The sequence below is a fragment of the Phyllostomus hastatus genome, unplaced genomic scaffold (genome assembly GCF_019186645.2).
Source record: "Phyllostomus hastatus isolate PE091 unplaced genomic scaffold, TTU_PhHast_1.1 phas_contig_40, whole genome shotgun sequence".
NCBI classification, from domain to species: Eukaryota; Metazoa; Chordata; class Mammalia; order Chiroptera; family Phyllostomidae; genus Phyllostomus; species Phyllostomus hastatus.
In genome coordinates this window covers 64,169,219-64,182,567 of record NW_025333872.1, presented here as the reverse complement: position 1 = coordinate 64,182,567, position 13,349 = coordinate 64,169,219, and the positions used below count along the sequence as shown (strand labels likewise).

Sequence of the window (13,349 nt, the reverse complement as noted above, 5' to 3'; positions counted from 1 at the left end):
GATATAGTATCCAAGGAGAATATTGATAGTTATCTGGAAAGGCTATTAAACTACTCTCCTGTCTTCCAACTACATATCTGTGTGAAGGTAAACTAACTTGTTATACTATTACAGATTGAGTAGAAGCAAATACAAGAATCCAGCTATCTTCTATAAAGCCAAACATTAAGTATGTTTGCAAAATTGTAAAATAATGCTGCTCTTCTGACTAAATTAAAAAAATATATTGATTGATTTTGAAGGGGGGGGAGAAGAAAGAGAAATATCAATTGTTGGTTGTTCCACTTAGTTATGCATTCATTGGTTGATTCTTGTATGTCCCCTGACTGGGGATTGAACCTGCAACCTCGGGATAGCAGGACGGTGCTCTAACCTACTGAGCCACCCTACCAGGGCCCGACTAAATTTTTTGAGGAAAATAGTTATTTCCCCACACAGATATGTTATTTATATTAACATTTATTGCATTTTTTGTCATTTTTAACAAAATAGTCTTTTTTTTAGATTTCTCAGATTTAGATACTAATATGGTATACATCAGTAGCCCACATAACATTAATTATACGCATTAAAAAAAGCTGTTTGAAGTACTTTTCAAGAATATAAAGGCATCCCCAAACCAAAAAGCTTGAGAACTTACAGTGAAATTAATTGATGAAGTGTTGCTCTTCTGCTAAACTTGTACATTGTGAGTTATCGACGCAAACATACCAGTAGTAACTGTCATGGCAGGATGTCAGAACCTTGCACTCTCGGGCTGCTTGCCCTGTGATTTCATTGTCTTTCATTCTTTCCACTGATTTCTGTCAGGATTAGAAGGCTTCTGTCTTCCTTTTCCGGCAGCTGAGACTAAAAGAGTACTGTCACCTATGTAAATTGCTGACCGCTTCAGTTGTGACCCCACTGAACATGTATGCTCTTAGGATACATTGCAATTAACTGCCCAAATCACAAAAAAATGGATCCGTTGGTTGTGGGTTAGCCTGTGTACATATTTCATAGCTCACTAAATAGATGACAGTCAACTCTTAAGGATTTGAAAGCCCATTATCTACTTTATAGATTAACCAAAATTAATTTTATATTTTATCTAGTTTGTCTTGTTTTAGCAGTAAACTAGTTTATTATTATCTAGTTTTAGCAATAAACTAGTATATACCTCAGTGAACTGAAGCTAAATAATCTTAAGCAAAATGTAAAGTATAACTTGTGTAAGTAAAAGATATTTGTGTAAGTAAAAGTGACTGAATTTTACAATTACGCTTATCAACTCTAAGTTTCATGCGAAATTTGGTAGGAAATTTTACACAATTTTTAGATAGGTCCACTAGATAATATTTTTAAAAATCTCTGTAATGTTTGATATCTGCTATAAGAAAGAAGCATTCCTTTTTCAGAAATTACTAACTTGGTTAATCTAGGGCCCATTGTTTGCCTCGGATTATGGTTATAAACTACAGTGGGCATTCGCACCTTTGTTTCTCTCTTTTAGGGTTTAATAAGAAGGCAGTAGCCGACGGACATGAAAATGGAGACCTAGGAACTTCGGGTGAAACTCCGCTGGAAGACGGTGCTTCTAAGTTAGATGATCTGCACAGTCTGTATCATAAAAAATCCTATTAAACTGACTGTGCCCACAGACAAGATTGTAAAATCAGACCATTCTGAACTTGGGGCACTAGGGAAGAGCGTGAGAAAGACTGGACAAATCAAGAGAGGCTGTGTGTTGCCTAAATGAAAGGCGGGTACCTCAGGGCTTCATGTGAACTATTCCAAATGCCGAACTCTCTGTTTCTGTGGTATATCACAGTTGGCTGTTGCATGTAAAGCAGTTTTGATTTCCTTGAAAAAACCTGTGAAGTACCAAAGCATGTGTTTTCCAAAGGGGTATTACTAGGCTCTTAAGTACCACATGAAGCACTACTGTTTTGTTGGTTCCTTTCCCACTTAGAAGGATAGTGCTAACCAGTATTTTATAAGAAATAATCTTTAAATACAAGAGAATAAATGAATTCATATTGTATATTCCAGAATGTCAAGTGTGGTGTTTCAAAGGACAAAATTTAATGAATTACAGAAATGTAGGCCTGACTTAATATTTTTTAACTGAAAGAATGGTTATAGTTTTTTTAATTTATTTTGCATCCTGATATCTAAATCAGTTCTTAATGATCATTTATTGTGATGGGTTTGCTGTTCAGCTTTATGCAGTGCAGTACACAATAGTGTTCTTTAAGCAATCCTTTATCAATCAGTGCTGCACTAGAAGTAGTTCCTGTAAAGTTCCTGTACATTGTACTTTCCTGGTTTTTAAACACAATGCAGATGAGTGTGAAATACCTGTCCTCGATTATGTTGACCCTCTGTGCATGACATTGGAGCATTCTGTCGTTACTGATCAGCCTCCGCTGCTTTCCTTCTGGGATCTACAAAAGACAGTTTATACATTTTGAGTTGTGTCTTGTTGCGATAGTCTGGGCACTTAAAGATACATTTTTTTTGGCAGTAAAAGCTCAAATTTATTACTATGTCAATGAAATACATTGCATTCGAACAGCAGTTTTCTCTCAAAGTAACTGATTTGCCAATCATTTAAAAAGCTAAAGCACTGGTGGGAAAGATAAGGTGAAGATGTTTGGATACAGTAATTGTTTTGGTTGACTTTTCACATCAGTATGTGTTTGACTAAAGTGCAAACTAAGATTTTTCAGATGCAAACTAAGATTTTTCTAGTTCTGTTATCCCAGCATTAAGCATGGAGTAGTACCTGCTCTTTTATTTGCTGTTGTGAAGGCTACTCACTGTACCTTGTTGGGGAAAATGAAAGTACTGCATTTAAGGGGTGATACTTTTGCCAGCATCACTGTTTTATAGGATATATATATATATATATATATAATGGACTGTTAAGTGAGGGGGAAGCCTACAAGACTTTTAGAGTATTATCAGTTCTTCATTTCTATACTCAGATGTCATGTGATATAATACACATTTTGTTGTCTTTCCTAGATGCACTATATATTTGTTCATAGGGAAATCTATAAAATGTATATACTTTATTTGGTGGTTTTGCTATTTATAAATTTTATGTTTTAACTATTGCTCATTTGTGGTTTGTTTTGGATGGTTTTAATCATCTCTTGATCTCCGTGTTAATTTGTAATAGAAATGCACTTCATAGTATATATTGTTACTGATATTAAAATACCATGTAGGATAAAGTTATCCCTAAGCAAAAGCTGGTATTTAATTGCACAACTGAATAAGCAAGCTACATGCTCTTGTTTGCTTCTGACATGGTAGGTGAAGCCTCTTAATAGAAAACAAGTGCTTTTTCCTTATACATTCCCCTCCAAACACATATGCCCAATGCATGACATGAGATCTGCAAACAGGATTTTAGCCAGTTGTATTCAGTCCAAAAAATTACATTGTAACATGTCTGAAAATGTTTTCGTTGTGACTTGAAACCATGTTACTTTTATTTTTTTCAACAGTGGAATGAGACAACCATGGCATTTTTCCAAAGAATATCTATGACTGAACTCTTAGGAAATAAGAGCTAAAATCTTTTGGTTTTTAAGAACTATCTAGTAAGTCTATGAAGAATTTTTTTATAGCCTTCCACTGGCATATTTTTGAGGATGCTGTGTAATAAAAAGGATTGCGCGAGATGGTTATAATACAACTCCTTTCAAGGCCTGATGAGCAGATTGAAAAATGGTCTGGGTAGTTTAGAATTTAAAATTGCACAGGTCAGCTCCCTTTCAATTCTTGTTTCACCTTGGTTTGCGAGCCTGCTTGAGAGGACAGTTGCTCAGATGCTACTGTGAGCTCCTGGCAGATATTTTGTAACGGCTCCTTTGAAAGTTCATTTTAGATATATATGGTCTTTTTGAAATGAACTAAGGATTGTAGACTTTTTTTCCAAAGGACCAAATGAGAAGCAGTTTAAAAGGTTTTTTTTTATTTTCACCTGTATAGGAAAGGAACTCATAACACCCAAGTTTCTAGGGCAAAACCAAACACATAAAGAGAGGACTGCTGTAGAGCTTTTATAGTTGAAAAAGAAAAACAAAAGTACGCAAGTGCACACACAGAATAGCTAAGAAAAAATTTCCAATAGAGTGTGAGAGCCGTGTGTATGTGTGCACACAGTTACGTTTCAACCTGTAATTCTCTTCTAATGGTCTGTTGTGAATAATGGAAAACAACATTTGGGTCACTAGACTTGTTAAAATAGATTTAAGAGAGATAAACATTTGGGAGTCTTGGTAATTATAATGGAAGGGCTGTCAAAAGTTAGCAGTTTGTCCTCGTGCTGGTTTTATTCCCCCCACAGTGAAGTTAGTTTTTTTATGTTTAGAAAGAAAAATATATTAATTCTTGCCTAAGTTGCACATTATTTGACATTCCTATTGTAATTACCTTTGACATCCTATTCCACCTATCCATTCTTCCCCTTAGGGTTGGCCTCAGGTCAGTCGGATTTATGACAAATATATCTAGTTGAGTTGAATATTTTTTTATTAGCCTGTAAATAAAGGTGGCATCTTCTACATTAAAAATGGTATTGATCTCATTTTTTAAAAATTCTGTTTCTTTCAAATTAAATATTTTAGTTTATTATTTATTTCTAGTAGCTTTTGTTATTTGTACCAACAAGTCATAATGTATATGCAAAGGCTGAACCTATTACTGTGACAGAACCATTTTTTTTGGTAGGAATTAACTCTTTGGTCTCAGGAACTGTTTCAGCTGAGTTAGTTAAACGTGCTGACTGGAAGGAACTGCCAGAGCAACTGTGACCAGTTTCTATTCAGATTTAGCAGATGGCAAAAACTCCAGTCTCCTTGGGTGGGTTTTATATCGCGGATATTGATAGCCAGTATTGTCTATGGTGATAACATTGATAAAAATGAGAAAACCAGTCCTATTAGATGGAATGTAAGAGAGTCTTCTTCCATATTACCACCTAAGCCAGCGATTTTCAGGTGGTGTGCTGTGGCACGCTCGCATGCTGCTGGAACTTGTAAACCATGCGGCAGCTGACTGTTGCGTCGGGGGCCCTGACCTCTCTTCCCCTAGACTGTCAGGTCAGAATGGCAACAGCCAGCACAACAGCCGTCCCTTATGGATGAGTCCAAAGTACACGTATTTTTTTTGTTAGATTGGCAAAACTATATTTTTTGGTGTGACACAGAATTATAGTAACTAGTTTATATGTGCCATGAGATGAAAAAGGTTGAAAATCTCTGACCTAAGCATATACAATTTAGAAGTTCCCAAATTATGTGTACAGTATATTTTAGAAATATCTGTCAACATTGCTGTCTTTTGGCTCAGAAGTTTTCCATATGGTCATTTATAGCCTACATAGGAACTAGGTAGAAAATGTGTAGGAATGCCTTGCCTTTGCTAAGAGTATTTGAGGTTATCAGGAAGAGAAACTTACAAACGATATTTTGCACTAAGTACTAATATGTTGTATTTCAGAAAATTACTTGTTATGAACATTTGCAAATATTTTTCTCTTGATGGACTAAACCTGACTTAGTCCTAAAGTAATAATGCTGTCTAGGTGTCAGTTTAACCTCCCAGTTGAACAAGTAATTTGGAAAAGTCTCTGTCCCCGAACAGTATCACATAGGCAATTGTTAAGTTTATGAAATGTAAAAGATTATTTGTATTTATAACGTGAATCAGTGTTCTATTCTAGGTGGTTTTATAACTTTGTTTTTTAAACTGAAAGGTATGGCAAATGACCCTGTGATGTTGGTGCTAAATAATTGTTTCATAATCTTTTTTAAAGTGTATTTTATTGATTATGCTATTACAGTTGTCCTATTTTTTTTCTCCCCTATATTCCTATCCGCCCTGCACCTCCCCTCCCACCAGCATCCCCTCCACCCTGCTTAATTCATATCCGTGGGTCATACATACGTTCTTTGGCTTCTCCATTTCCTATCTATTCGTACCTACCATTTATGCTTCTTATTTCCTTTACCTTTTCCCCCATTCTTCCCCTTCCCCCTCCCTGCTGATAGCCTTCCATGTGATGTCCATTTCTGTGATTGTATTCCTGTTCTAGTTGCTTAGTTTCTTTTCATTTTTAGGTTCAGCTGTTGATAGTTGTGAGTCTGTTGTCATTTTACTATTCTTTTTTATCTTCTTTTTCTTAGATAAATTCCTTTAATGTTTCATATAATAAGGGCTTGATGATGAACTCCTTTAACTTGACCTTATCTGGGAAGCACTTTATCTGCCCTTCCATTCTAAATGATAGCTTTGCTGGATAGAGTCTTCTTGGATGTAGGTCCTTGCCTTTCAAGACTTTGCATACTTCTTTCCAGTCCCTTCTTGTCTGTAAGATCTCTTTTGAGAAATCAGCTGATAGTATTATGGGAACTCTTTTGTAGGTAACTGTCTTCTTTTCTTTTACTGCTGTTAAGATTCTCTCCTTATCTTTAATTTTAGGTGATGTAATTATAATGTGCCTTAGTGTGTGCTTTCTTGGGTCCAGCTTCTTTGGGACTTTCTGAGCTTCCTGGACTTCCTGAAAGTCTATTTCGTTTGCCAGATTGGGGAAGTTCTCCTTCATTATTTTTTTCAAATAAGTTTTTGATTTCTTGCTCTTCCTTTTCTCCTGGCACCCTTCTGGCACCCTTATGATTTGGATGTTGGAACATTTAAAGTTGTCCCTGAGGTTCCTAAACCTCTTCTCATTTTTTTAAATTTTTGTTTCTTCATTCTGTCCTGGTTGAATGTTTCTTTCTTCTTTCTGCTTCAGATCATTGATTTGAATCTCAGTTTCCTTCCCTTTACTGTTGGCTGCCTATATATTTTGCTTTATTTTACTTTGCATAGCTTTCACTTTTTCCTCTATTTTTTGACCATATTCAACCAAGTCTGTGAGCATCCCGATTACCAGTATTTTGAACTCTGCGTATGATAGGTTGGCTCTCTCTTCATCACTTAGTTATATTTTTGGAGTTTTGATATGGTTTTTTTTTTTTCATTTGGGCCACAGTTTCTTTTCTCAGTACAACTGTTACATTGTAAGAGCCTTAGGTATTCACCAGGACAGGCAACCCAGGTTGCTGAGTTATGGCTGTATGTAGGGGAGGGGTCTGAGAGGGAACAATGCTGCTTGCACAGCTCTTGGCCAGCTTTCAGTCGCTTCCCCAGCTATGCACCAGGAAATTGGGCCCCTCTGGTGCTGATTCCTGACTAGGTAGGTTTGGGTCTCTCCAGCAAACTCTCCTGTGAGGCTGGGAGTTTTTCCCACCATCACAACTGCCACAGATTTTTACAGCCAGAGGTTTTTGAGGCCTTCTTTCCCCAGATGGAACGCTGGGCTGCTTGGTCTGTCTCACTCCCCAGTCGTTCCTCCCAGTTTATCCACACACAAATGTGAGACTGCCTACTCCACCAGCCACTGCTTTGCCCTGCGTCGTCTCCATCCCAGCTGCCTGTCTCCACCTCTCCTACCAGTTTGGATGAATTTCAACGAGTTTCTTTAATTCCTTGGCTGTCGGACTTCTGTACAATTTGAGTTTCTGGCAGTTCTCGTTATTTTTTGTTTTTAAATTTATTGTTGTCCGTCTTTTGGTTGTGCAGGAGGCAAAGTGTATCTGTCTACGCTTCAGTCTTGGCTGGAAGTGATAAATAATCTTTTTTTAGGTGTATTTTGAAAGCTGTAATCACTATTGTGGCAGCATGAGAATAAAAGTGTCCACACCCCACCACTAGGAGGCGTCCTGGACTGAAGGCCCGCTTAGCTGCTGCACTTGGAAATCCATTGCTGTATTTACACGGGGGCTCCACTTCTCTCACGCTACAGCCAGACAAGGACTGATCTTGAGAGGGATCTTACGACATCTGGGCTTTGACTTGAGGATTCCCTGACGGTCTTGCCGGACTCCCTTAGGATTTCATATTACAGTCTAAGTTGCTTTCACCCAACCTTCCTTTATCCTTTCACTCGGGGGTTGTACCTGCAGCCTCCAACCAAACCCACCCAACCGCCTCCTGATTTTTCCTCACCAGTGTTGCCCCTATTTAATCCACTACAGAGCTGATCGCTTCTCACTCTTGGTGTTTGTTTCCTGGAGGACCCAGACTAACACAAGTGGACCAGGAGTGAGATCTGAGGAAACAGGGTAACAGAGCCAGATTAGGAGCTGGCTCATCTTCCACCCACAGGGTAGAGAGGATGACGCCCTGATCTGTAAGTGAAATACACATAGTCCCTGGTGCAACGTCATGGCTCAGTTGCTAAATATTTCACAGGTGGTATGCAGAAAAGAGTTAACATAGGAAGCTTAAAATTATTATCCTTACAAGACCTGTTGGCAACATTGCCTTTGGCTAATGGCCAGCGATGAGGATTTGAAGAGTGTTTTCACGCATTTCCTAACTGATGAGAGTGGCCCCTATGCCTGAAATGTTTGCACAAATAATGTTTATGTTGAACACCTATTTTCTTCCTGGGAATCTGAGATTTCAGTACGTGTTAGGCATAGCACATCCATGTGACTGAGCCGGATAAAGAAGCTGGCCGCCTACACCCAGGCTCTGGCAAGCCTTCCCTGGAGGAATTAAGCTCATCCTGTAAAACTCCATTGGGACAAGACTCTGGAGATTGTGCCTGGTTTCCTCTGGTTTGTTCATGTGCCTTTTTCCTTGGCTGATTTTGTTTGATATTCTCTAATAAATCATAGTTGTGAGTATACCTTTTGTTTAGTCCTGTGCGTTTTTCTAGCAAATCACTCCACCTGGAGATGGTCTTGTTTACCCCAGACATGTGTTAACTTGGGTAAATGTCCCCATGGAGAGGAGTTCTCTAGAAGTTCAATGATGCAAGCATTTGAAAAGGGGAGAGCAGTGCCTACAAGGAGATCTGAGTTGGTTGGTTACTGCTGGGTTGTGTTGACCTACAGAAGGATAATGAGAGACTGAGGGCTGTTATGAAGCTGTTAGTGCAGAATCATGAGAGCCAGAGGACTTCAGGGGAGTTTATGAGCAGCCCTGGGTTGAAATAGCTGAGACTCAGGCTGGCCATCTGATGGTTACAGAACTTCAGACTTGAATGTTCAGCCAAGTTCTATTTTGTGAAAGTCAGGGCCCTGCTGGAGAAAACCTAGAACCTAGAAACATGTCATGGGACATCTGGACAGATACCCCTGAGGATGCCGATGCTGCAGTCCCTACTGCCTTTGGTCTTGCAGAAGTAGCCCACTCCTTCCCTAAAGAACACCCACCTCTGTTCTGCTAGAAGGGCTGCATTCAAGCCCCTATGCCCCCTCAGATAATAACTGCCTTAGCTACTTCCTCTTGGCTGCAAGGTTTATAAACGGTTAAATTCTAGCAAAGTCTGGCTGTGGATGGGCTGGGTGTGGTAAGGGAGAAGACTAGACACCAAAAATGTGCGAATTCGCTACCATGTACTGGCAGGAGCCAAGTGAGCATTACTGGGATTGGGCTTTGAGAGTGCTGGATGGAGGGCTCTCCAGCTGAAAGAAGGTAGTCAAATAGGAAAATAATGATCCAGGACCAAGTGGTTTATAAGGAACACAACTGAAGAAGACACAGAGTTTAAAAATGAAAGAGTTAAAGATATACACAGGACCTATGTTCTCCAAAGGCCAGCTGAGATCCAGAGAAAATAGATAAAAGAAAAATGGAATTGAGGAAAAGAAGTATTATAAGGGATAGAGAAAGCTACTTACATTCTTAATCCACGCCTACAAAGTTAAAATAATTCTAATATTGTATATACCAATTTAAAATAGTCTCAAAATACATAGAGCAAAAATTAATAGAACTGAAAGAAAAAATTCCATCACAGTAGTAGATTACAAAACTCAAAGAAATTGGGAGATTTGAACAGCAAAAGTAACAGGATTGTTTTAAAGCTCAAGTTAAGAGGGTATTTGGTTGTAAAAGAAAGACATGTGGCTTATAAATAGGAAGATGGATAAATGAACTATAAGAAGGAAAATGAGATACACAAAATGTAAAACTGACTAAAACTTGAATTCTATGGCTTTAGAAAGGTAAAATTTGCAATTCAGTAAAGTAACAGCAGGGGGCAGCAGACTCCAAATGTGTTAATTTCACTTGTTAGAGCTGGTTGGAAAGCTTTATGAAGATTATCAAATAAAATACTTGTTATTAGGATGAATAAACTGAGGACTAGGAAAGTTATATTACTTGTCCAGGGTAACACAGGTAGTAAGTGTCAGAGCCAGGACTGAAATTCCGCCCTTGATTCTACTTTAATAGTCTACTTTCAAAGAGGGAAAAGGAAATATAGATGAAATTGTCAGCTTTCCAGTCTTTCTCCTCAATAATATTGTACTTTTTATTAAATGGTGCAAAGTTTGATGGAACCTAAGATTGATTCAGTTTTTGTTTTTACTAATGATGGTTGAGCTGGATTTAAACATCACGAGCAATAGTTTTTCTGTGTTTGAGAGAGTGTTAGAATGCCAGAGCTGAAGTTATACGGTGGAGTCTTTGGTCCTGGAGACTATAGCATTCCAGTCCCCCCTCCCCGGCACACACAGATGGCCTCTTCGTGCGTACATACAGTCCCCGTAATCTTCAGGAAACAAGGCTGCCACAAGGGTATTTGTGACATCAGAGGAAGGTGCCATTCTCGCCAGGTGCCTCCCTAGGCTTATTGTCCCCATGCTTAAAGGCATTTTTACTTCTACCTAGGGCTGTAACAAATGGGTGGTCAGCTTCTCAAAGCCAGAAAATAGAGCTAAAAAATTAAAAGCTGATTTTTGAGAGGTGAAAGACAAAAACAGATAAACTACTGGCTAAACTAATTATGAAAAGCAGAGTAAAGGCATGTAAGAAATAAGGGAGAACTAACCATAAAAGCAGAGGAAACTAAAAGGTTAGTAGGCTATTTTGTTCAATTCTATATAAATAAATATAAAACTTTTCTAAGAAAATGTGATTTATCAAAACTGAAATTTAAAAATTTAAACAGATTCCCATAGAAAATATTGTCACGGTGCTGCCCCCTCACACAAATTACCACAATGTATGATTGCATGGGCCAGTGCCACCAAACCTTTAAAAAGTTGATAATTCCATGCCTAGCATGAAAAAGCCTAAAGAAAGAAGAAAACTTGTAAATTTTTTGTCAAGCTAATAAAACCTGACAAAGATTGATACATAGAAGGAAAATGAAAGGTCTACCTCGCAAATGAATATTAATGTAGTAATCCTAAGTAAAATGTTACCACTATGAATTCAGCAGCACTTTGATGGACTCGTACATTATAACCAAATGTTTAATACTGGGACATCTAATGATGTAATTAATCATATGGCTCTAGACAGGGGTCCTAGGGAATGATTCTCTTCTAACTCCACAGGAATTAAAAAGGCATTGGTCAAAATTCTGCACCTGTTCCTGGTGAAGACAGATAAGACTAAATGGATGCTTTCTTAACATAAAAACATATACTCTCATAGCATCTTTGCTCCAAAGGCAGCATCATTCTTAGTAGGGATATACCAGATGCATTTAATTATGGCACTGGAGGTATTGCCAATAAGTATTGTGAAGGAGATTGTGCCGAACACTATTTGTGGACATCATGATCGCATTCTCCCAAATCTAAGAGAATCAACTAAAAACCACTAGTAAGGTAATTTAGTAAAGGAGCAACATATATAAATCAAAAAGGAAGAAACAAATTTAATTAATATTTTTTATTTAAATAATGTATAAAATAGCCAGTGCCAACATGGTGCTTACCAGGCACCGTTCTATGGGTTTTACATGTACTAACCCTTGTAATCTTCACCACAACCCTGTTGGGAACCGCCCTGCCTGGTATCAGAAGCTGAAACCCCCGCCTAGGCTAAGGCTAAGGGAACACCCTTGGAACCATAAGCCAGCAAGGAGACAAAAGCTTATCTCCCTGGCAGGAATGCTGCTTCTGCTGCTTTATTCATAACTGAACCCCAAAAAGCTTGGTCGGTTAGCCAAAGACGGGTAAGATTCCCCACGGGGGGAAACGATCTAAGACAGGCACGATCACTTTGGGAGGCCCCCCCAAAAGAAGGACTTGGGGGGCTGCAGCAAAAGGGGGTGATGGACCCTCGCTCCTCGGCTTTGACATAGCCTGAGTTCTCAGTGTCTGAGAGAAAACCTCCTTGTCTCCCAGTTGCCTTAGTTCCCTTGCTCCACCTAAGCCTGAAACAATGACAGGGTGGTGCAGCTCTGTGCTGAAAAGTGCGGATTCCCCGGGGTGATCAGGCCTAAGAAAGAACATGTAAATTACTGTGAAACCTTCTTTGTTTAGAATGCTCTCAGTTGAATGAGAGGGGTCCAAGGAGGAAGTTAGTTTGTTCCTCAAAGTTTTACAGCTTAATGAGTACTGTACTTTACCTGAATTATTATGCAAAATGAGCCCAATAAAAGCAGGTATGGATGATAAATCAGCACGCTCCCCACTAGGGGGGGTTGCCATTTCGTCCCTACTTCCCCACAGAAACTAGTCTGTCTCTGTGCATGTGCTTTTTTCTCGCATGTTTTTCTGCGAGCCATCCGCAGCATTCCGTGGTCACTGCTGGCAGGTGACCCACGCAACACAACCCAATGAGGTATATACAGGGTCTGGCACAAATAACACCCTTTTTTTATTACAGAATCTTTTATTACAGAATCATAAGCAGGTAACTGTAACAAAACAATATCACACTCAAGCACACCATATGACATTTTAGGTGAAATGTTCAAATTAAACTTATAATTATAACACCCATATTATTACCCTACTAACTATTCTCAAGCAGGCATTACTTCTGCTGGACACTGTATATTGAGTTGGCCAAAAAGTTCATTTAATTTTTTCCATATGATGGCTCTACTAGTGCTTAGTTGTCTTTAACTTCGTTGGAAACAATTTGGTTAGATTATATTGTGATACCTGCCATATTGGCTTGCATTTAAAAAAAAAAATTGGTGACTCCCGGCCAAGATGGAGGCATAGGTAGACACATTGTGCCTCTTCGCACAACCAAAACATGGATAGCAACAGATTTAAAAACAAAAAAACAACCAGAACTAACAGAAAATAGAACTGTATGGAAGTCCAACAACAAAGGAGTTGAAGAAGAAACATTCATACAGACCGGTAGGAGGGGCGGAGACGGGCAGTGTATGGGAGAGAACTTGGGGCAAGGTCGTGGCTGGAAGACTGGGCAGTCCCACATTCTCGTGCAGAAAACCTAGGAGGAACAACTGGGGAGTGAGACAGACCACACAATTCAGAGTTCTAGTGCAGGGAAATAAAAACTCAAAAACCTCTGATTGAAAA

The 13,349-nt window shown here is 38.8% G+C and overlaps 1 protein-coding gene across 2 annotated transcripts in view; it reads left to right on the top strand.

Moving 5' to 3' along the window:
* Nucleotides 1-4,568, top strand: part of GOPC (golgi associated PDZ and coiled-coil motif containing) — a 32,456-nt gene extending 27,888 nt beyond the window's left edge. For both annotated transcript variants that reach the window (XM_045843380.1, XM_045843379.1), the window contains one exon: nucleotides 1,493-4,568. In XM_045843380.1, coding sequence (XP_045699336.1) covers nucleotides 1,493-1,623 — 131 coding nt within the window. In that variant the 3' untranslated portion in view covers nucleotides 1,624-4,568. The remainder of the gene's footprint in view (nucleotides 1-1,492) is intronic.
* Nucleotides 4,569-13,349: the final 8,781 nt, after the last annotated feature.